Consider the following 24,599-nt stretch of genomic DNA (forward strand, 5'->3'; position numbering starts at 1 on the left):
CTGTAGTTATAATAACTCATCTTTAGTAAAGATAAATAATAGAAAGTTGAAATGACTTGTAAATCCGAGTTGATTCAACAAAAAATTTTAAGGCAGCTAAGTATTTTTACAGTGATAGGAAAAACAGTTGAGTAATATGTGAAACTGTCACGGAAAGGAGAGTCGTGGCGGGGGCACGTAAAATGGTGGAGATACGTGACAATGTGATGCAAAACTGAGCGAAATAATGCATGACTATTTCATGGAAATTTGTGAGATCAGGTTGAAAAAAAGGCAGCATTTTTGTCAAATCAACATATATTTTTATGTTACTTAAACTTAACAAATTAAGTTTTAATTAACTTATTTTTATAAGTTATGTTAACTTTTTTAATTAGGTCAAAACTAAAAATTGTAGGTTGAATTGACTTACCAAATTCATGCTGCATTATTTTTACAGTGTATGCGTGTGCGCGCACAGGGAATGTGATTGGTCAAGTCTGGTCAAGTTTGAAAAAATAAAATGAGGGCCAATAAAGCAACTGGAGTACAATTTTAGTGTAAATAAAGCTATATTTTCACTTTGTACAATTTTGATTGCATTTCTAGCAAGAAATTAGAATTGTACTTTTTAAATATTCGATTAGTTATCACAAAGACGTTTGCATTTTGGTTTGTTTATATTTTAAACTAAATTTTTTTGGCTGTAAAGCTTGTCCAGAAGTGTTTCCCAGAGCCGGCTTCATGCACAAATGCTTCCTACAAAGTCATTGGCTCAAATCAGCTGCCGCTTTTCGATGCAGTCAATGTCTTTAAGATTACTGGGATACAGTGGACGATTTTTACATTTTAAATGATTTTAAACATGGGAGATCACAGACATAGGGACAGTGTCAAATGATTTTTAACAACATAATTCTTAGAACACACACACACTGGATGAGTCAACCAGACTAAGAGACCACAAACACATGATGACTGTGTAGCAATGATTTCAAAGTGACGCAGATCTTACAGAAACGTAATATCAAGCATGACTTGAGAAAAACTGTTGTGGTAGTTCTTGCGTGACACATTATAAAAGCACTTGTACTGTTGCCATAGTTGTACAAGTCAACATTCTTTCTCAATACTACTCTTTCATGTCATGTTTGTGGGCGTGTTGTTTCAGCTATAAAAGCACGCAACATCTGGATGAAGCTAGCAAGCTCTAATTGGCCACTGCAGCTGTCTGTAGCCAATAAATCAGAGGCAGCCCGATCAAAAGTCGTAAATATCAAACATGTTTGATTTTTACGATTTGGGATAAGAAAGCCTCCAACACGATCAGGAGCAAAAAATAACTGCCGTAAAACACTAATTGTGCCACGCTCGGGCATAAAATATTTATGCTAATTTGCTCACACGTGTCGTACACACGCAAATCACTTACCTTCAATGGCATTAACTAAAATTTCATATTTCCTGTAATAAAACTTTTGCAATTGTATGTCACTGAATGTGTAATACTGTTCTTGATGTAAGAGTTTACACAGTGGGTATAACCAGCAGACATCCTCAAAATGCTGCGTTAACTCTAATCATTGAATCTAATAATCGAATATCTTACCTTTTGACGTAGTCAGTGTAGTAGAATAAAAAGCAAATTTTTACGTAAAAATTACGTAGTCAATTTCACAGCAACTGCATCAGTGCTAAATACTTGAGGTAATTTTATGTTAAAGACCTCAGCAATGAGCTTCACCACCATGTCATCTGTCATTTCAATGCGCGTGCACTTGAAATTCATATAGATTTATTTGTCAATGGTTTGTTGATCATCAGTTGGGAAAAAATCGCTTGGAAAGTGATCCCAACAATATGTTTCATTGTATCTTTGTAGTTATAGTTGTGGTGTGAACTCTGCTATTATCTTTAATATAAAACGATATTTAAAACTATATTTTTATAGTTATAGTTATCGTGAACGGCCCTTTAGCGTTTACGGATGGTGGGAGCCAAACTTTGCAGGAGTGCCATGCCTACCCCTGCTCTAGACCTTGAGAATAAAACACATAAGGGCACAGTGTGTTCTGCCAAGTGTACTGTATAATAAGATCAATATCTAGCAGTGACTATTGAATGTTACATAAAAGAGCTACAGGGCTGCAACTCAACAGTTTTGATATTAAATATACGCTCATAAAAATATAGGTGATTGAAAGGTCCCTAATAGCTATGCCATATAAGGCATGTTAAAGCTTGTTTGAACCCTTTAGCCAAAAAATGGTTCTTCTATTGGATCATGAGACACCTTTATTGTTTAAGTGTGCCAGTAAAATGAAAAAGATTTGTCAAGTGTCTGTTTGATGTTAATGAGTCATATAAGCTGCTTTACTTACATGCAATTTGACATGATTTGAAAAGATAATGGGTAAATAATTAGTTAATGTGATTATTTGAAACAGATATCTAAAGTTAGTCTAGGCTTAGCGTTTGGTAGAAAGTGAACAAGTGAAACAGTGAGTTGTTGGTACACAAGTTTTCTTGGTATACATACGAGAGAGAGAGAGAGAGAGAGAGAGAGAGAGAGAGAGAGAGAGAGAGAGAGATTAAAGGATTTTTGGATAAATGCCTAAGGCTTCTCTTATATAGGAAGTTTTCAGCATTTTGAGGGTGAAAATAGGTTTGATCGCTCACTTATTCTTTGCTGTATGCTTTGAATGATTCTATAGAGAGGAGTTCATTTAACCTCTTTTACATTTCTCTTCTCTAGCTAGACTGAAGTACACAACCCATTACAGATAAAGGACACCGGAATATCTGGATGGTATTTTCTTGCTTACTTCTCTGAAGAGGTTTTGAGAGATTTGCTGTACTTAAAGATACTCATAGGATGCTCTATAGACGGTTTCATCGGACGCACATGCGTTGTCACGGTAACACGTCTGGTTGCATCTTTACTTCCGGTCTCTGTTTGTTTAATGGTCTGACTAGTGTCTAAACTGGATTCTGGAACAAATACCTTGTCGGAAATAAATGTTTTGGTTACTTAACTCTTTCGCCGCCATTGACAAGATATCTCGTCAATCAAGAGAAAACGCTTCTCTGCCAATGACGAGTATTTCCGGCTTTCCGCAATACCGCTATTATCCGCCCTTCCGCAACTTTTTAAACCCGGAAGTATTGCCCTATGGCAAGCGACTGCATGTCCGTGTCTGTTTTAAAGATCGCTCTGAATGGAATCTCTATGAAAAGACTGTCACAAAAATGGAATTATTTTTGCTCAAAATGTGGTGTTTTTGCAGAAACCTACTCATGTTCAAAAGCTGATTACAAAAGAACTACTGAAGGTAGGATGAAACGTTTTTTTTTTGTTTGAAAGCAGAGGGTCTGTTCTTTCATTTGGAATATTGTATGTTTATATATTTAAAGAAGAACATTTTCTGGAAGGCATTAAACTTTTGTGAAAATCATGAAAAACGTTGGCGCTGGCAACTTTTTTAAAAAATGCTGGCGGCGAAAGAGTTAAAGATGAGGGGAGACGGCGATCATGGATCACTGCTAGGTTTGGCAACCAGTTTGTATTTTATACATTATAGTACACATTTTACACAGGTGTCGTATTTTATATGCTTTAGCTATGAAATATGAACTACGATAATCTACTTGTTGTTTATTTTGTGTGTTATCAGAAATAAACTACTTTTAAAGGACTCTATTGTTATTGATTCTTTGCAGATACTGGAAGTTACGTTTGTTGCACGAAAGCCGTTTGTTTATGTTGTTACTGCTGAAACCATCTATAAATATACTTCTATAGAAGAATAAAGTGAGGTTAATAACAAAACGTATAGATATAGTCTCCTTTGTTCTGCAGATTGTGTATGTCGAGTTGTGTGGTGTGGAATACAAACCTGTTTCCTTACAGATAAAGATTTGAAGAACTGATACATGTTCCTGTGTGTTCTGTTGACTCTTTCTGCCCCATGCTGATTTCTTCATCCCTTTATTGTGTTATAGTTTATTGGACTGTGCAGGAGAGAATATATCCCTTCTTGCCCATCTCTTTCCAGCAACGGGAAGCATGTGCAAGAAATAAAGGTCATGTTTTTGGAGTCAGTTCTGAAAAAAAATGTGCTGGAAATATGGTGAAGATATTTGTTTACTTTCACAGTCTCCCTTTGCGGTTTGTCTCTTGAAAATTACAGACCCTTCAAAGTTCCCTTTTGTGGATGTGTTCTTTTTTCTAAAGAAATAAACACATTTACACACACATACACTATGCAGTAGATGCACACAGACGATCAGTGACACATGTCATACTTCTAAAATAAGTAAACTAAAACCAATGTTTTTTTTTTCATTTCCAATGTAAATAATGTTAATAAATATAATTGTTACCCTGCATCATTGAAATGCTTGATTCTGATTGGCCAGTCACAACATTTGCAGGTTTGTTATTCCTTTTATGAATTTTAAGGTCAAAATTTGGCTTTTTTACATTTCTAGTAAATGCATTTACTTCAAAATTCATAAAATTTGTTTTAACTCTTTCCCCGCCATTGACAAGTTATCTCGTCAATTAAGAGAAAACATTTGCATAAAAAACGTGTTCCTGATGAGTTTTTTTTTATCTGTATTACCGTGAATATCCACTAAATGAACTTATAAAAAACTGAAGCAAAAAAATATTTACTAATTTTAAACTCTGTGTATGTTTTGATAATCTTTCTGAATCTGATCTCTAACAAAATGCAATTATTTCAGCTTTTTTCTAAAAATTTGTATTTTTTAAAAAAACATACCCATCTTTAAAAGTTTATAAGCAGAGAAAAAATATAGATAAGATGATTTTTTTCCCATTTAGTTTTTTTTGTTTGTTTGTTTAAAAGCAGAGGGTCTGTTCTTTCATTTGATATATTTGTATGTTTATATTTTAAGAAGATTTTCCTGCAAGGCATTTTGCAAAACTTTTATGAAAATCACAGTTAACGCTGGCGGGCAACTTTTCAAAAAATGGCTGGTGGGGAATAAGTTAATCTGTGTCATAAGTGTCATAAACTTTTGTTAAACACAGAGCTTATTTTTTGCGACAATGTAATAAAGGGTTGGCAAAAAATTTTCATCCCTGTCGTACATTTTTTTACCCATTTAATTTTTCCCCAAATAATAGATAAAATAATACAATAAATTGCATATATTGTGCATTTTTATGTGCCGCTGCTAATTAAATAATAAACGTTTGAGACCATTATTTATCAAATCCTCTGTAACACATATTAAACTGAGTGGAGTTATTAATTATGTAATGTGATTACATTAAAGGTTCTTCACGATTTAAGATTCATTTTGTTATGTAACTTTGTAATAAAAAATTAAGTACAAATTATAATAAAGTAAAAATATACAATAAAATCATTTTTAGAATTACAATTTGTTTCTACAGTGTAGAAAAAATAATGAATATTTGAATAATGAATACTAGGGGTGCGACGAGACACATAATCTACAAGGCGAGACACGAGATTGGGTTCAGGAGAATGAGACGAGACGAGATTTTTACATTTTTTAAGAAATCTTCAATGATAAAATAAATGATAGGGAAACAAAAATCACATTATTTTGAAATGTTTTAACTAATCTAGGACTGTCCCTAACAATTATTTTGCTAATTGATAATGAAGTATTTTTATTTTTTCGATAATAAAAATAGACCCAAGTGAGCAATAACCTTTAAAATTACATACTAATGACGATGCAATAATAATTAGTTCAAATAAAGTATCAAAACGTAGCCTTAGTAATAAAAAGCAGCATGTATATGTACTATAACAAATGCCTGCAGGGGGCGCTAATGGACCCGCTTCTGTTACTTTCACTAATGCTTAATGATAACCAAACAACGTTTAAATACATTTAAATCTTTAATATTTGTCAAATTCTTTATAATAGAAATTATATAGCAACTGTTATTCTTGAGCAAGAGCATGCAAAGATAAACTCCGAGTGAGTGTTTAAACTGCTGATACACTTCTGACACTGATCAACAGACAATCACAACGCGTCTTAGATGAACATTATTGGAAGCCCAAACAAAGAAGCACAAGTAGTAAAAGACTAAATATAATGCATGCATTGCACACTGCTCTGGAAAAGGTTTATCCAGAAACTTAACTTTATGCTGAGTGGCCGTTTTGCAAACAGAAGCATCCTCCGGAGGTCGCATATACAGGCTGCATACGTCATCAAGCCTGGATTATTTTATATTACAACAATTTACGATTAACGTAATATAATAGTAAACTTTACAATTGTTAATATTCTGTAATAAGTCTTTATGAAGTATGCAGTCTACAAATGCAACCTCCAAAGGATGCAGCCTTTTGTTTGAGAAACTACCAGCATTTCACTTCCACGAGAAATCTCGTGACATAATTAACTTCGCGATACAATTTTAATCTCGTCGCACAAAATCTCGTCACACCCCTAATGAATACTTGAGTAATGAATACGAATAATGAATACTATTCCTCTGTAATTTTTAATGTGTGCTAAAAATAATTTAATAAATGATAAGCTAAAGTCATAGGAGAAATTTTTACTGTACACAGATAGCTCTCAACTCCACAAATGAATACATAAATGTTATAGATTAATGTATAACATTTATGTATTGATTTGTGCAGTTGAGAGCTATTTGTGTACTGTAAAAATGTCTATGACTTTAGCTTATCATTTATTTAATCATTTTTGCCTGTAAATTATGACTTTAGCTTATCATTTATTAAATCATTTTTAGCGCACATTAAAAATTACAGAGGAATAATAACATATTAATTATGCCATTACAATAACATAATCACAAAGGTACACCCAACTAGGATCCTTCGCATAGCCGAAATAAATCAAACTATAAATATAGAGACATAAACTTTACTTTTTATAAATGTGTGTTTCAGGCTATATAGCATGGCTGTGTAAAGCCGTGAAGAAAAGGTTTCAAAAGAGTGAATACATCCTAGCTGAGAGTCTGATCTGATGTAATATTACATCAGGTTTCCTCTTCATTCCAGTTTACAGAACCCTGGATGGTAGATGGTAGAGCTCTGTCTGAATACATGCACACACTGCTCCTCTCCCAACCATGCATGTACAATAACTAATGCCTGAGATACTGTAGTTTAAATTATTATTAATGTCACACCTTATGTCAACATTAAGAAAGTATCAAACAATCAATTCACAATGCATGAGTTTGCATCAGTCCAAATGTACTCCACTCACTTAAAAATCAGCACACGTTCTTAACAAGAGCCGTGAATTTGCCTTAGAAAATAAAGACAGAGAGAGAGAGAGAGAGAGAGAGAGATAAAGAGAGAGAGAGGGGGAAAGCCAGAGTTGTGTAATGTGACCTATTTCACCGGAGTCACAAAAGCAGTGTATGGCATTTTTTGGTGCTTAGCATATGCCACGAGGAAAGGTGAGAAAAAAAATTTGCTGAGGCATCATGACTCAGGGCTACACAACCGGCTATGAGACACGTCACTGAGCCACGACACGCCCCTTTTACTCACACATTATGCCACAGGCGCATATTTACAGGACAAGAGCAAAAAAAAAAGAGGAAGAAAAGAAAACACAATGAAAGAGTAAAAGGGGAGTGTTTAGACAGTGAAAAAGCGCAAGAGAGATAAAGAGCAGGGAGAGGTTATTTAACATCAACATACAACAGTGTATCAGAAGTTTGTTCATCTTTGTGCCGTGAGAACACCTTTCATTCTGGCCTCTCTGTTGCCCGCTGTTGTGTTAGTATAAACTGCGAGCTGTGTGTGTGTAAAAGAGCGTGTGAATGTGTGCAGGAATTCGTAAATAAGATGCCCAGAAAGATTGTGTCTGTTTCAAGTCTCAATGGGGTTTCACCTCCGAGCAATTTTGGACAAAGTAAAGCAAGTGGAAGCCCCCATGCTGAAACCTCAGAGGAAAAGGTAGAACTGCGGAAAAAGGTGACCCTGCTCCGAGGAATCTCCATTATTATTGGGACAATCATTGGAGCGGGAATATTCATCTCTCCAAAGGGAATTCTGAAGAACTCTGGCAGTGTGGGAATGTCACTTGTGGTATGGGTTGCATGCGGGATTCTCTCTCTGTTTGGTGAGTGTTATTAAAAATAACGCACACACACATACACACACACACACCTGAATGTATGCAAACATGCTAACATGTGCGCATGTTCTCACACAACTTGTTTCTCTTTTGATACTCAGATAACCCAGTTTTGACAAATGACCTACTATTTCTAATCTTATGTGAAACAAATAACTTTTTACTATAATCAACAGTTGCATTTCCGTTGGAATAAAAGCTGTAATATAAAGAAGCCGGCTTGAATATTTGTGAGATGATGTAACTCACGTGGCTTCTTACGTTTAGCTTTGTTAACGTTTCATTCATTAGGTCAGACCCCTTCACACGGCTGACGTGCTCACACGTGTTCATAAAGGGTCAGGCTGCTCTTCCACCCTCACAGCTGCTCATTGCATATCTGTTTGTTTGGTCTCCTTTAATCTGCTTTTCTTTAAGAACTAGAAGTCACAGAGATGAAGAGAAAAAGAGAGAGAACTGCAATCACATCTAATAGCCTTTTACACCTGGTTTTAAAAATCTGTCGCTGGTAATTCCCTGGTAATAAAACTATGCTGCGTCATTTATTTAGAAAGCACTGCCTTGCTTAAGATGTGCAATGTTACTTATAGCTATTTCATAATTATTAGGGATGTTATGCAACGCATAACTGAAGAAATACTTTATGTGGTTACCCACAAACACATTCCAGTTACATCAAACTGGAACAATGTTTCACAAGATAATCTGTAAATGACTTAGATAACATTTATGTAAAATGACAATATAGTAGCTTCACACATTCCAAAAATATAGTACACTGCAGTCAGTGGGACCGTAACCATTTACCAATATACAAAGATTTCCAAATTATTATGCACATGCCATTTTTGTCTATTTTTCCAATATAGTCAGTAAGTTTACAAAATTTATTTTACCCTCAACAGTTATATGACAGTGTAGATGTTATTCTATTTAAATTAAATAAAAATATCAAAAGATATTTTAATACTTTGATAAATATACAAAATATGCTGTTTCAAAGTATTATGCAGAATGCACTTTAACCAAATTTATGATATAATATGATTAATGATATTATGATTAATGATAAAATGGATTTAAATGATCCAAAAACAGACATCTGTCAAATGTCAAATTCTTTCTTATTTTATGCCTATATGAATTAAAACAGTCAGTGATGCTTTTTGCAGCATGGGGTGGTGTATTATCCTTAAATATATAATACAGAAAATATAGTAAATGTATTTCAGAAGACATAATTCCTTTTATATTCCATAGTAAAAACCATCTTAGGAACTCTGCATATCTTCTAGATGTCCTTTTGACCCCATCAGGGATCCTAAAGGGACCTACTGTACCATCTTACTCCCCAATATTCCAGTCCAAATCATTACTTTGCCACCTCTCTTGTTTGAACATTGTGGCTATTCACCTACAATCCAGAATGACATTCATCTCTACTATTTAGTGTATTATGGCATGTCAATGAATAAAACTGTGTGTAAATAGTCTTCTTTTATTCTGAGCTCACAGTAAATGTTTTAGGAGAGGGGAAATACAGCTTTATGCACCTAAGGATCCTGAACTGAATGTCAGAATGGGAAAGAAAGGTGATTTAAGTAATTTTTTGGTGCCAGACAGGCCGGTCTGAGTATTTCACAATCTGCTCAGTTACTGGGATTTTCACGCACAACCATTTCTAGGGATTACAAAGAATGGTATGAAAAGGGAAAAACATCCAGTATGCGGCAGTCCTGTGGGCGAAAATGCCTTGTTGATGCTAGAGGTCAGAGGAGAATGGGCCGACTGATTCAAGCTGATAGAAGAGCAACTTTGACTGAAATAACCACTCGTTACAACCGAAGTATGCAGCAAAGCATTTGTGAAGCCACAACGCGCACAACCTTGAGGCGGATGGGCTACAACAGCAGAAGACCCCACCAGGTACCACTCATCTCCACTACAAATAGGAAAAAGAGGCTACAATTTGCACGAGTTCACCAAAACTGTACAGTTGAAGACTGGAAAAATGTTGCCTGTTCTGATGAGTCTCGATTTATGTGGAGACATTCATGTGGTAAAGTCAGAATTTGGTGTTAACAGAATGAGAATATGGATGCAAATGTTGTCTTTGCACACTTTAGGCCCCTTAATGACAATTGGTCATCGTTTAAATGCCACGGCCTACCTGAGTATTGTTTCTGAGCATATCCATACCTTTATGACCACCATGTACCCATCATCTTATGGCTACTTCCAGCAAGATAATGCCCCATGTCACAAAGCTCGAAATCATTTCAAATTGGTTTCTTGAACATGACAATGAGTTCATTGTACTAAAATGGCCCACACAGTCACAAGATCTCAACCCAAATAGAGCATTTTTGGTATGTGGTGGAATGGGAGCTTTGTACCCTGGATGTGCATCCCACAAATCTCCATCAACTGCAATATGCTTTCCTATCAATATGGACCAACATTTCTAACGAATGCTTTCAGCACCTTGTTGAATCAATGCCACCTAGAATTAAGGCAGTTCTGAAGGCGAAAGGTGGTCAATAACAGTATTAGTATGGTGTTCTTAATAATTCTTTAGGTGAGTGTATATTGTTGTCTATATTGTACAGTTTGTGTCTTTATCACTATTGGTCTTTCTATTGGGTGTTCTACTATCTATTTGTACTATATGTTTAATTGTTAAACGTATAACATCTACCGGAAACAAATTCCTTGTCTATGTAAGTATACATGGCCAAATAAACTGATTCTGATTCTGTCATATAACTGTTTAGGGTAAAATAAATGTGTAAACTTACTGACTATATTGGAAAAATAAACAAAAATGGCATTTACCAAATAATTTGGAACGCGGTGTACCTACACTGTCAGATTAAACGGTAAAAAACTGTACTGTTTCTGTCACTAGGGTGAAAAACTAATGGTACATTCACACAGGGCGTAAGCGTAAATACTTGATGGAAGGCTTGTCTGAAGTATGGCCAACAGCCAATCACAGTGACCGCAACACATGCTCTTGCATAAACGTAATTGGCTAGCTCGCACTAGATGTTTTGCTGTGAGCAACGGCAGTGACGGCGGCGTTGAAGGATCCACAATTTAGTTCGACAACGCATGACGTCACTAATTAAAAGTAAATGAGAAGCGTTAACGCTTATGCCTAGTGTGAATGTACCGTAAGGTTCCATTTTGTACATTTACAAGTATACTAAACATAATATAATGGTGTACCATTTTTGGGACATTAAGAATATATTGTGTACCTTTAAGAGAACATTTAACTGCTTTGTACAGCTAAAATTTACAAAACATTTGTTGTATACCCATAAGGGAACATAAATGAAACTTTCCAAATCCACTCGAGCGTCAGAAAATGTACAGTTTTGTACACTTTTCTGACAGTGTAATATGTACCATAGTAGTTTTGAGGTACCTTTGAGGAACTAACATTCACAATGTGGGTACATGTGTGCACTTCTTGAAAGGGTCCCTGCTTTGTACTTTTTCTGACAGTGTAGGGCAAAGACAAATTGTCCAACATGTGATTCCTATGAATAGAAAATATATGAAAAATATCCTGCAATATAAACAGCTTGACTGTATAGTCTAAATCAGGGGTCTTCAACATTTTTGTGAGCAAGGGCTACCACAAAGGATAAAACAATCTGGATGGCTACCTTTTGATATAGTTTACTCAAAACTTTGATTTTATTTTACTTATTGATATGTTTTAGTATTGTTTATAATGTTAACATACGTAAACCAAGCCAAGCTAATATAAAAGATATGCAATAAATAAATTAAGAGTTTGGTTCCAAAACGCGATAAACACCATATTTGAAAAAAAAAATGAGTTACTGCCAAAATCAGTATTATATCAGGTCAGTAGTTAAAAGTAAATTCTTAATTTTACGCAAAATCCAATATCCACCGTGTTATTCTGTCATCTTTTCTCACTTTTTTCCCAAAGTGCGATAAACGACACTCCTTCTTTTTTTATAGAACGCAATAAATCCATTCATGAAATTACAGCCCACCAGTCACGCAATGTAAACAAACAATGGCGGCGCGCTGAGTACACGGAGTCCTAGTTTTCCTCATCTACTTTGTACTGCGTGATCAACAAACAAAACAAAATAATACTTTAATTGCTTTGCTAAACCTGTGATGGTTTTCTGTGACGGGAAAGAAACGTAAGCCATCAACATCTAATAATTTCCGCGAGAGGCACTCGGTTGCTTGTTCTCCAGACAGCATCAAGCTTCTCATGCTAAAACATTGACCCCAGAGGATCTTATGAAAACTTTACATTATTTTACTCAAAGTCAACAAAAATCGAGCAGGACCAAAATATGCTGATCGCTGTAAAAAATGTAAAGAGAATACGTCAAGTATAACCGCAGCAATGACAGTGTTCTTAATATGACAAATTAAGTGTTTTGGTTAATGCCATTAATGTTTATTTTTTAATCATTGTATACCACTAGTCAACTAAATAAATATAAAATGGTAAAGATGAATGCACATTTATACATTGATTTAATAGATTTATAACATTTTGAAGTAAAAAACTGTCATGGATTTATTGCATTTTGTGGAAAAAAGAATTTGTTTTTATAATAAATCTTTGAAAATCAAGTTATGGATTTGAATTTTTTATGTTTTTATAACCTAAAGATGCTATGTGAAAGTTTGTAACAGAAAATTGAGTGTTTTTCATCTTGTCACTTTCTTGGTATAGAAAACACGTTTTTACCGAAATTTGTCAAAATGAATTTATTGCGTTTTGGAACCAAACTCTTCAAATATTACAATTGAGACTACTAATAGAATGTGCTTTGGCGGGCACCTCACAGACTCTGTGCGGGCACCACGTTGGAGACCCCTGGTCTAAATAATGGGTAATCACCTACTATTAAGCTCTGCTCATTTTTTGTACAATTCAGCCTCAAGTTTGTTCCAATGTTCACTAAGCAAGAACTTCAGCTTCTAAATGAAGGGCCACAGCATTGCAGGATGGCCATTAAATGTGTGAGAGAGTTCGCGTCTGTGCAGAGCTTGATATTGTCTAACGCGGTTCTTTGTTGACAAAAAGACTCCATTCTGACACTGTGGAGGTTGACGGCTTGTTGTGTGTTTGTGTGCTGAAGAAGAATTAGTTTGTGTATAGAAGAACATTGTTTGACGGTGTGTGTATTCATGTGTACTTCAGGAGTCATTTCACACTTGTCAGATTTCTGTTGTGTGCTGTTGCCTGCAGGCTATGAGGAATAGCAGAGCCACCATTTAAAAAATCCTCTGCCCATTCATTCACAACTTCTCTGAGAGACCTTAAATCTGCACTTTTTTTGCCTTTTTATCGCTAGTGCCGAGGTATTTTAAAGCTCTCTTCACATTTACCTTTTGAAGCTCAATAGTCAAGGGCCGTGAGTGAAACGGGCTTTGATTTGAACAGCGTATTCATTCATTAGGCATTAAACTGTACAGAACCTTTGAAGAGCTTGTGTAACTGCCCTCGCAGACAGCGAATAGCTGGTCTCAATAAACTGCCTTAACCTGGAATGTTGTCCAGGTGTTGTGTGTCGACTTTTTTGTTCGGTTTTTCAACTAAGTCTATCTTTTGATTCTTATTCACAGGCGCTCTGTGCTATGCTGAACTGGGCACCTGTATTAAAAAATCTGGTGGTCATTACACGTACATTCTGGAGGCGTTCGGTCCGCAAATGGCTTTTGTGAGATTGTGGGTAGACATGATTGCCATAAGGTCAGTAAAGCCCACTTCATCCTCCATCTTCATCTTCAGCTCTCTGGGGCACAGTCAAAATAAACATACACAATCCCTCCACCATACTGAATAAATACACGCGGACCCTTTGCAATGAAGGTTATTTCACAATATTACTTCTAGGCTCAAGTAGACACCGAATAAAAATCTGAGATTCGTGACAATGAAAACGATATCGTAGCATTTGCTTCAGACTCTCACACAAAGGATCATGTGTTGGATTTAGCAATATGTATCAATGTGAACCGGTACTGCCAAAACTAACATGTACCCGTATTCGTTTCATATAAATAAGGAAAAAAACGTACTCATGGGAAAGATTCAAGCAGAGGCATCAGGGTATTTTAGTCAGATAAATCTGGGTGGTTTTGAAATATATTGCTTGTACAAAGATTGAAAATCAACCATAAAGCATTGCATTAGCAGTGCAAAAGTTCATGGGTTTCATTCCCAGAATCCAAGGGAGCACACATACTGATACAATGTATGCCTTGTAATGCACTTTAAGTTGCTTTGAATGAAAGCATCTCCTAAATGTAAGTTCACACACATTTTTAGGTGTTCTTGGAGCTTACATTGTAGAACACTGTGTTAGCATTGCAAAGGTTGTGGGTTTAAATCCCAAGGAAAACACATACTGATTGGATGTAATATAGGTTTCTTTGGATAAAAGTGTCTGTCAAATGCATTAATGTAAACCATTGTTTTCTCCTAAAGACCTACAGGGATCGCTGTGGTTGGTTTGGCATTTGGCCGCTATATTTTAGAGCCCATCTTTATGCCATGTGGAGTCCCTGAGATTGGTGTCAAATTGGCCACAGCAATCGGGATCAGTAAGAACAGACTTATAGCTAAATTCTGATCACAATGTTTATGATCATCTGCCTTTACATTCTGCTCAATGTGTGTAATTTTAACTGAGAGCTATTGTTTTGCAGCTGCCGTAATGTACATAAACAGCATGAGTGTAAGCTGGACTGCCAGACTCCAGGTTTTCCTCACGTTCTGCAAGCTGTTAGCTATTGCCATCATCATTGTTCCAGGGCTATACCATCTCTTCAAAGGTATATGTGTTTCAGTGGTGATTACTTTAATCAACGTCATATTGCAGTAATATAATGCTAATAGTTTTAATCTGGGCGCATTTGCAGGGGAGACCAAAAATTTTGAGAATGCATTTCAGGTCAACACTGTAGATCTGTCCGGACTTCCACTAGCATTCTACTCAGGGATGTACGCATATGCTGGCTGGTAAGCCCATCTCCTGATTCCAAACAAATCCAAACATTTTCATACCCTCCTTTGTGGTTCATGTGTGACATTGTTTGCCTCAACAGGTTCTACCTAAATTTCGTGACAGAGGAGGTGGAGAATCCTGAGAGGTCAGTAATAAAGTCAGGTTACATTTCCCTTACAAAAAGTATCCATCCAAAATCCATGCATACAAAGGACACATCTTTTAAATTAATTTGTTTTCCAAAGGTCGCATCCTTCAAAGGATGCAGCCTCCGTAGGATGCATCCTTTCAAAACAAATTCATTTGAAAGATGCGTCCTTCGGAGGTTGCATCCTTTGAATGTTGCATCATTTGAAGGATGCATTCTTTGAAGACAGATTAATTTAAAAGATGCGTCCTTCGGAGGTTGCATTATTTAAAGGATAGGTCCTTTGGAGGTTGCATCGTTTGAATGTTGCATCATTTGAAGGATGCATCCTTCGGAGGTTGCATTATTTGAAGGATGCGTCCTTCGGAGGTGGCATTATTTAAAGGATACGTCCTTTGGAGGTTGCATCGTTTGAATGTTGCATCATTTGAAGGATGGATTCTCTGAAGACAGAGTCATTTGAAAGATGCATCCTTCGGAGGTTGCATTATTTGAAGGATGCGTCCTTCGGAGGTGGCATTATTTAAAGGATACGTCCTTTGGAGGTTGCATCGTTTGAATGTTGCATCATTTGAAGGATGCATTCTTTGAAGACAGAGTCATTTGAAGGATGCATCCTTCGGAGGCTGCATTATTTGAAGGATGCGTCCTTCGGAGGCTGCATTATTTAAAGGATGCGTCCTTCGGGGGTTGCATTATTTAAAGGATACCTCCTTTGGAGGTTGCATCGTTTGAATGTTGCATTATTTGAAGGATGCATTCTTTGAAGACAGAGTCATTTGAAGGATGCATCCTTCGGAGGTTGCATTATTTGAAGGATGCATCCTTTGGAGGTTGCATCGTTTGAATGTTGCATCATTTGAAGGATGGATTCTCTGAAGACAGAGTCATTTGAAGGATGCATCCTTCGGAGGTTGCATTATTTGAAGGATGCATCCTTCGGAGGTTGCATTATTTAAAGGATACGTCCTTTGGAGGTTGCATCGTTTGAATGTTGCATCATTTGAAGGATGCATTCTTTGAAGAAATAATTTTGAGTATGCAACCTTCAAAGCACTCAGTCTTCTAAAGACGCAGCCTCCGAAGGACGCATATTCCGAAGGACTCATTCTTCAAAGGATGCAGCCTCTGAAGGAAATGTCCTTCAAATAACTTGGCCTTCAAAGGATGCAACCTCCTAAGGTTGCATCCTTCAAACAATTCTACACATATTAAGTACACATCTTTTATGTGAGGCTTGGCCTTTACAGTGTCATGGTGAACGCAGAGATTTAGATGTACATTTTTACCCCACAGGACAGTACCCCTTGCCATCTGCATCTCCATGGCGATAATAACAATTTGTTTTACACTGACAAATGTGGCATATCACACAATTTTGACAGCAGAGGAGGTGCTGGCCTCAGATGCAGTAGCTGTGGTAAGTTGCTCTATTTATCTCAAAAACTTTGGCAAAATCATCAACAATGGCCATTAGTTTTTTCCATAACCAAGTTGCAAGTCTATAGGTTTCCCTTATAGCAGCAGTAAAGTTTCGCCCATTCTAGCATTAAGTACAACTAGACACAGCGCAGCGGAATTGAACAGAAGGCGCATTTAAAGGCACATTAACTCCAATACACACTCAGTATGCATGCCCATATGTAAATATGCGCATCTTGCCCCCAGCTTCATCAGGGGCGGTCACAGTACAATTTTATGCATGCGAATGTGTCAGACACGCAAATCCAAGCTCGTGCAAAGATATTTTACAGCATACCAAAGTTCAAATCTGAACTGCGAATTTGTTCGCAGATATGCAACAAGTAGGACATTAGTACGCTGTGACCCTTCTCTCTACTGAAAAGCAAAGATGGACAAAGCCAAAGCGTTTCAATTTGCATGCTCAAAGTCTAGTGTGACTGCACCTTAGCGTATTCAAAAAATATAGTTCTGATAGAGACGCAAGATGCACGTCTAGTGCAGTGTCCACAGACCAAAAAATGTGTGAACCCCTAATTGAATAGTTTAAGAAAGAGATGGGATAAATAGTATAGATATGGATTTAGCATCATAAGTACGTCCAAGCCATTCACGGTAGTGTCTGTAATAGTAAACACCTTCCTCCTCAGCGAAAGAAATGTGATTACATAAAGCCGCTGGCACTGAATGTCTGTTTCTCAGCTGGAGTAATCATATATCTCTCACAAATAACTGACAGCACCGCAGTCCGTGTGCAGAGATCCCCCGTTAGGCTCTGAAATACTCTAAAAGCTTTCTCATCTTGTTAGACGTCTGTAATGCATTCATTTATAGCCTGTTTCACTTTGCTTGTCTCTCTACAAGCTCACTTTTATGGCAAATATAAAGCCTTTTCACTGCGCTGGAGATCCATATACACCAACAAGCCTCAAAATGAAAGATCAATGTTGTTTTCGTATTTGTTTCATAAAATGAGCTTCAACCCATTTTACCTCTTTCTTCTTTCTGTCCATTTCTCTTTCCCCTCACCTAACAGACATTCGCAGAGAAGCTAATGGGAAACTTCTCATATGCCGTTCCCATTTTTGTGGCTCTGTCTTGCTTTGGGTCCATGAACGGAGGACTATTTGCCGTTTCGAGGTAATAGTCTTACATTACATCTTTTTTTTAGGAACAAATCTTTCAGAATCAAATATTTGTGGTGGTTTTAGTTTATGAAGGCCTTGGCTTACATTTCTGATGTACTCGAGAAAACATAAATGTTTTAATATGAATTTTGGTCGTCCTCCACAGAATGTTCTACGTGGCCTCTCGAGAAGGTCAGCTTCCTGAGGTTCTCTCTATGATTCATATACGCAGACACACACCATTACCTGCTGTGATTGTATTGGTGAGTCAGATATGCACAGATGTGTGGTTAACTGTCCTGCTTTTAAGTTAAACAAAGCTGTCTGCCATTTTAATATAATTTCATAAAATGAGCATTGCATTATAATTAGAACTTTTTTACTTTCTTGGCTTCTGCGATTTTCATTGTATCAAAAGTAACAGCTTTGACATTTGGGTAATAACTGACTTTTCAACATTTTTCATTTACAGCAAGAAACCCACAATACCTATTTTCATACTTTTTATGGCTATGATTAATGCTCCTCATTTTATTATTAAATTAAGACTTTAGCCTGGATTTCACAGAGAGTGTCAGCTTTTTTCTTTTATTTTGTGGGACTGTTAAATGTTTTATTCAAATTTGCTGAGAAATGTTCTACGGGTATGCATTTTTTAAACACACACCTGAGCTATAAATAATCTTAAAATAACCACCAAAGTCTGTTGTAACCTTGGTATAAATAATGCACACCCACAGTGTAACAGCATTATTGGGTGTGCATTATCTTCAAATAATTTAATGGCCCGTTGTCAATTATTCCTTACTTACCTAGCTTTACATTTATAGGACAATTTCAATCAACCATTTGTATTTGCTTGCATATTTTTGTCTGCATGTGTTGTGCATACCAAAAGTAAAGTCAAGTGCTTGTCTTTGCTTTCTTTCAGTATCCAGTTACATTATTGATCCTGTTCTTAGGGGACATTTACAGCCTGCTGAACTTCATGAGTTTCATGCGCTGGCTGTTCATCGGAGTGGTTGTAGTCGGTCTCATCTACATGCGCTACACACGGCCTGAAATGCCGCGACCTTTTAAGGTAACTCATTGTGGTGTGCTGCCAGCCCAAGACATTAAATCTCAAATCTAATACTTTGCTAATATAACATAATGGTTAGAAATTGATGTTAAAACACAGGTTTAATTTCAAGATGTAGGATAGTAGAGATGTGCCAGGAAAGTGAAAAGGTATACGTGAAAGCTATCAAGATCTGTGCACTGCCACTTTTATTATTGTGTCCACAAGCAGGACACTTCATCTCAGGTTGCTCCAGGGGGCTTTTATATGAAATTGGTAAACTGGAAGTCACTTTGGATAAGATCCAATACTGTCCAATACTGAAAATTAACCTTGAACAAACTGATATTTTTTCAGAAGCATAAAGTCACAACTTTTCTGTTGTTTTCCCGTAGCTCAACTGATAAAGAATTGCGGTAACAAAGTCAAGGCTAAATTCTGAAAAGGGGAGCTTGAATCCATTGCAAGTCTCTTTGAATAAAAGTGTCTGCCAAATGATTAAATGTAAATGTCAGGGTTTTCTAAGACAGAACCCAAATGCAGGCAGCTCTAAGCACAAATAAGTTTTAATAAATAACAGAAAGCCCTCGAGGGAGCAAACAAGGCAAAATAACCATGACCAAAATGACAAAAGTACAAAACACATTAATTAATCATTAATTAGATAACAAGGGGGGCGGGGCCAGACACAAAACTGGGGAAAACATAGAGACAGAGCGCAGTTATGCAAATTTGAAAACCCCGCCCACCAGGGGGAAAACAATCCAACCGTGTGTTTGAGATCATCCGGCGCTGCACAGACTGATCGGCGAGGTTTGCCGCTTGCAGTCGAGGGAGGAACTGAAGACGGAGCCGTCAAGCCGGACACCTGCTGCTTGCCGTAGTGACGTGTGCGCCGTACTTCCTTGTTATTAATCGCGAATTAAGTGAATTAGATGCTGAATTTGATAAAAACAAACGTTTTAATAAAAAGTTGCAACTAGAAACATTTTATATAGAATATTTTAAAGGCGGAGTGCACAATGTTTGAAAAACGCTTTGGAAAAGGGAGTCGGGCCGACTACCAAAATACGCTTGTAGCCAATCAGCAGTAAGGGGTGTGTCTGCTAACCGACATCCTTGCTGGGGTTGCGTATGTGTGGGACGGTTCTATCAAAAGAAGGTCCAGATTCTATTGGGGTAGGGGCGTGTTTGTTAGGTGATTTCAAATATCAACATTGGATTTCAAACATTGTGCACTCCGCCTTTAATTGCTGCTTATACTGTATACCCTAAAATAACGGGAAACAAGCCTATATTATTAAAATACCAATAGAGTTTGTTATTTTCTTTTTTTATTACACGACACAATATAACATTTATGCATAATAACGTGTTTTTCCTGTTTTAAAACATGAATTTATAATGTTTATTAGTGGAACTAAAGGTTGGATTAAACTTGAAACGCACGTGATCGTTGTCAAAACTTGAAACGAACCTGATCGTTGTCATCAGTGAGGCGACCAATCACGTAAAGCTGTGTCGTCATCACAACTCCGTGCAGCCGACAGCTTATAAAAACAAATTTACAGATACTACTTAAAAACAGAATAATGCATAAAAGCTGCTGTGTGACAAGGTGTACAGCTAACAAGACAAAAAACCCAGAAATGGGTTTTTATAGGCTGTCGATCCCAAGAGCCAAGCGTTTAAAGACACAAAAGTGGAAACAGGCAACTTTTCATAGTACTCCTATTAGTAGAACTGCGTCCACTAGGGGGAAACGTAGTCGGCGATCCGCTTTTTTCTCCTTAAAGGCTGGGTTTTACTGCTTGTCAGCTTATAAAATCTTATTTCTTGTTTTTTTTACTTGTTAGCTGTACATGTTGTCACACAGCAGCTTTTAGGCATTATTCTGTTTTTCATTAATTTTTTGTTATAAGCCAGAAATGACAAGGAGGCGGCCTCTCGCAATACAAAGTCAATGGAAACGGTTGGATTGTCCCCCCCCCCCCCGGTGGGCGTGGTTTTCAGGTTATGACGCGCTGCGCTTTGTCTCTATAGCACACACACAACCAAGGTCAATATAGCTCCCCAACAAGACATTATAACAGAGAGGTAGCAATACCACGATCCTATTACAATAAATAAGACACAAAAATACATAAAAGCTGACAGGATCGTGACAATAAATCATATACTTATTGCAAGTATCACTAGATAATTACAAGGATTGAGTGTAAACATGAAGTCATTTACGATTTTGCTGTGAAGATTTAAAAGATATTTATGTCATTGGCCTTAACATGTCTCATAAGCTTTGTTTAGATTATCAATAAAAAACACCTTTAAAAGCAACTCTAAGTTGTTGTATAATAATGTCTCTTGGGTTTAAAAGGATGTTTACATCATTACTAAAGAAAAGTAGAAATACAAAGTAGATTCACCAGATAGTGATGACACAAATGAGGCTAGATTGGTTTAGATTGTGCGAACAATCTGTCTTAAAGATCCAATTTAAAACTGTATCGTAATTGTGTCCATATTTATGTAGTGTGAACTGAAAAATACATACTGTACACTCTCAGAAATAAGTTGTTCTAAACCTGTCAATAGGAATTTATCCATTTTAGGCCCTGTACTATTTAGGTACAGATATGTATACAGTTGGTACTATTATGTACCTTTCTTTCTGAGAGTGTAACAAAATATTTTAATACATTTTCTTTTTATCTCTATATCTCTCTCCTTAGGTCCCTATCTTTATCCCTGCTCTATTTTCTCTTACTTGTTTCTTCATGGTTTTCCTTTCTCTTTATTCGGATCCAGTGAATACCGGCATTGGATTCGCCATCTCACTTACAGGCATCCCTGCGTACTACATATTCATCCACTTTGACAGAAAACCCAAATGGTTCCTGAAATTCTCAGGTCAGAGGTCACATAAATTCAAATGAAAAAAACGTTTGAATATGCATGAAATTCAGCCTTTCTATTCCGTTTAATTGATTATTACTTTATGGTGTACGTTGCGCAATTTATAATTTATGTGACCAAGGTTTTACGTTCTTGGAGACACAAAGTTGAAAATGTTTTTGTCACTCAGATGGTACTCTTTAAAAAGGCCCTAATATGTACCATTTAGGTACAGATATGTTTGTATCTACCTCTAATGGCGCTTTTCCACTGCATAGTATCCAACGGTTGGGTCGGGTGAGCTTACTTTTGAGTCTTTTTCCACTGGGTGCAGTATGTAGTACCCGATACTTTTTTAGTACCACCTCGGTTGGGGTTCCAAGCGACCCGAGCTGATACCAAAATGTGATGCGAAAACACTGTCGATCACTAATTGGTCTGAGAGAATCGTCACTACCAGCATCATTGCTATAATGTAAAAGATTAGCTTTATCTTTGTGCTAGCTTGCACTGTCTCGAGTAAACCTGTTGTCATCTGTGCTCTGCTATAAGTTCCCAAACTCCCTTTTAGCGATGAAAAACATCCACAGGTTGAGAATCAGGAACACCAAACCAGTTTTTTCCAGACTTGCATTTTGTGGCGGCACATTCATGACGCGCACGTCCGCATATATGCTTAAATGCAACATAAATGAGGCTCAGCGAAGCGCATCAACTGACGCCATGGGTGTCATGTGAGACAAAGGTATAGTGATAAACGCGGTGTGCAAACATCTATTTGTGGTGGTCATTTTTATTTTGTGGCGGACTGAGATAAATGAATGTATGGGAATGTACAACGACGCTCTCACTTGTATGATGTCACAGCAGTATAACGCAAATTTAACGACACGCCTATAATCCTTCCCACTCCGAAGTGTTACTAAACTTGATGGAAAAGCTAACCAAAGTGATTTGAGCTGACCCGAGCTAAACTGTAGGGTACTATGCATGTAAAAGCGCCATAAGATACCAAAAGTAACACCCTAAAGTACCTCAGTGACAATTTTTGTGTAATATAAATATTATAAACAAGTTATTTACATTTTACTTTTGTTGTTTTTCCAGACTTTGTAAACAGATCGCTACAAATCATATTAGAGGTGGTGCCTGTTGAACTCTGACCCTTCTTCTGCTGTCTCTTTAAGAAAGAAGAATGTATCTGTATGGGTGTGTATACAGTATATGTGTAGGCCATATAAATTCCTTAAAGGCGGAGTCCACGATGTTTGAAAAACGTGTTGGAAAAGGAGACGGGCCGACTACCAAAACACACTTATAGCCAATCAAATCAAATCAAATGCCGGGTTGCGTATGTGTGGGGCGGGTCTATCAACAGAAGGTCCAGATTCTATTGGGGTAGGGGCGTGTTTGTTTAGGTGATTTCAAATATCAACATTGGCTTTCAAACATCATGGACTCCGCCTTTCAATTAGATTTAGACCAAACAAATGTCTTTGCTTCAATTGACCTCAAAAAGAGTCATAACATTATCATTTCAACACATGAGTCATCTTACAAAGCTGCAAAACACTTAACATTACTGACATGCTTGTCTATGAATATCACCTGTGGTGTTCTACTAACATGGCCTTCTACTTTTCACAGCTATACCTTTATAAACATAAATGTCACACTATAACAAATGTTTTCAATGAGATGTGACTCAAACATAAGCTCAGACGGGGATTTGGACATGATCTGCTTCACTCTCCTCGGTGGCTGAGATGAGGTTATACAAATAAATGAAATGCACAAGGCAGTATGTCTATCTATGGCATGTCTCAGGTTTTATAGGGTATTTTTGGCAAGTGGTGTAAGTTATATAAAACAAATCTCATACACAGCAATATGATATTTTTGTGATGAGCCACTTAATAATCTGGTATTTTATTGCCTATAATTCTGCTTTATTGTGCCATGTATTAGACCTCCCCAACGCACAAATTTATGTTGATTATTGCTCCAGAATTGCTTTTCAACCAATTAACAACTTATTCAGCCATTCAACCTGAAAATTAATCTCGTTTATGACCTGCTTGCTCCCAAATGAATTGCCAGTAATGATTTTGCACATTAACATTATGTGCATGTTTAAATATTGAATCACCACCCCACTTGATAATGCCTGGGTTTAATTATATTAGTATTATGTTGCTGTTTTGAAACTAATGCTGTGAGGGCAAAACCTACTGTAGACGCCTAGATAGAAAGTTATCTATTAAAATAGTAATATTTTTTGTTCGATTATTATCGTTTGTATTATTATTTCTGTACATGTTTGATCATCATGTGTATTTATATGGATATTTTGTATACTGTATCATCTGTATTTTTAAAACTACAAGGACTACTATTTTGTAAAACTACTTTTGTAGGACCAAAATTTATCAAATTAAACCAGTTTACACTGATTTTCGGCATACTGTCTGTTATTTTTAGGCAAAACTGGTTTGTTGTATTTGACATTGTGGTCTTGTCTAATTCTCACTGCTTGCTAGAAAAATTATGGCAGTGGCTAGAAGGTCTTTCAGAACAAAGTGGATTGGACATGACAGAAAATATAACACTGAAATGAGAAAACATGTTTTTGTGCCATGCTGTGATGAATTTGATCAATGAACAGGTCTTACTCCTGCTGTTTATAGATAGAAAACAGTCCATGAAACAACAATAGAAATGCAGAATGCTGTTTGTGTCTGCATGATGAGAGAACTTTT

General features: G+C 36.7%; 1 protein-coding gene across 3 annotated transcripts; it reads left to right on the top strand.

Annotated features, from left to right (window-relative positions):
- Positions 1–7,427: 7,427 nt before the first annotated feature.
- On the top strand, positions 7,428–24,294 carry slc7a11 (solute carrier family 7 member 11). Of its 3 annotated transcripts, none has more exons than XM_055178645.2 (13): positions 7,428–8,112; positions 13,765–13,891; positions 14,630–14,745; positions 14,851–14,976; positions 15,064–15,163; positions 15,250–15,294; positions 16,594–16,717; positions 17,795–17,898; positions 18,052–18,148; positions 18,817–18,966; positions 21,678–21,855; positions 22,948–23,049; positions 23,488–24,294. In XM_055178645.2, the coding sequence occupies exons 1-12, from the start codon at positions 7,836–7,838 to the stop codon at positions 23,001–23,003; spliced, it is 1,500 nt and encodes a 499-aa protein (XP_055034620.2). In that variant the 5' UTR covers positions 7,428–7,835; the 3' UTR covers positions 23,004–23,049; positions 23,488–24,294. The 3 variants fall into 3 exon arrangements, 2 of the variants coding, with proteins under 2 accessions (XP_055034620.2, XP_073710476.1); XR_012357983.1 differs by having other exon boundaries at positions 7,430–8,112; positions 22,948–23,086; positions 23,307–24,294; XM_073854375.1 differs by having other exon boundaries at positions 7,430–8,112; positions 22,948–24,294.
- Positions 24,295–24,599: the final 305 nt, after the last annotated feature.

This window comes from Misgurnus anguillicaudatus, chromosome 16, assembly GCF_027580225.2.
Source record: "Misgurnus anguillicaudatus chromosome 16, ASM2758022v2, whole genome shotgun sequence".
NCBI lineage: Eukaryota > Metazoa > Chordata > Actinopteri > Cypriniformes > Cobitidae > Misgurnus > Misgurnus anguillicaudatus.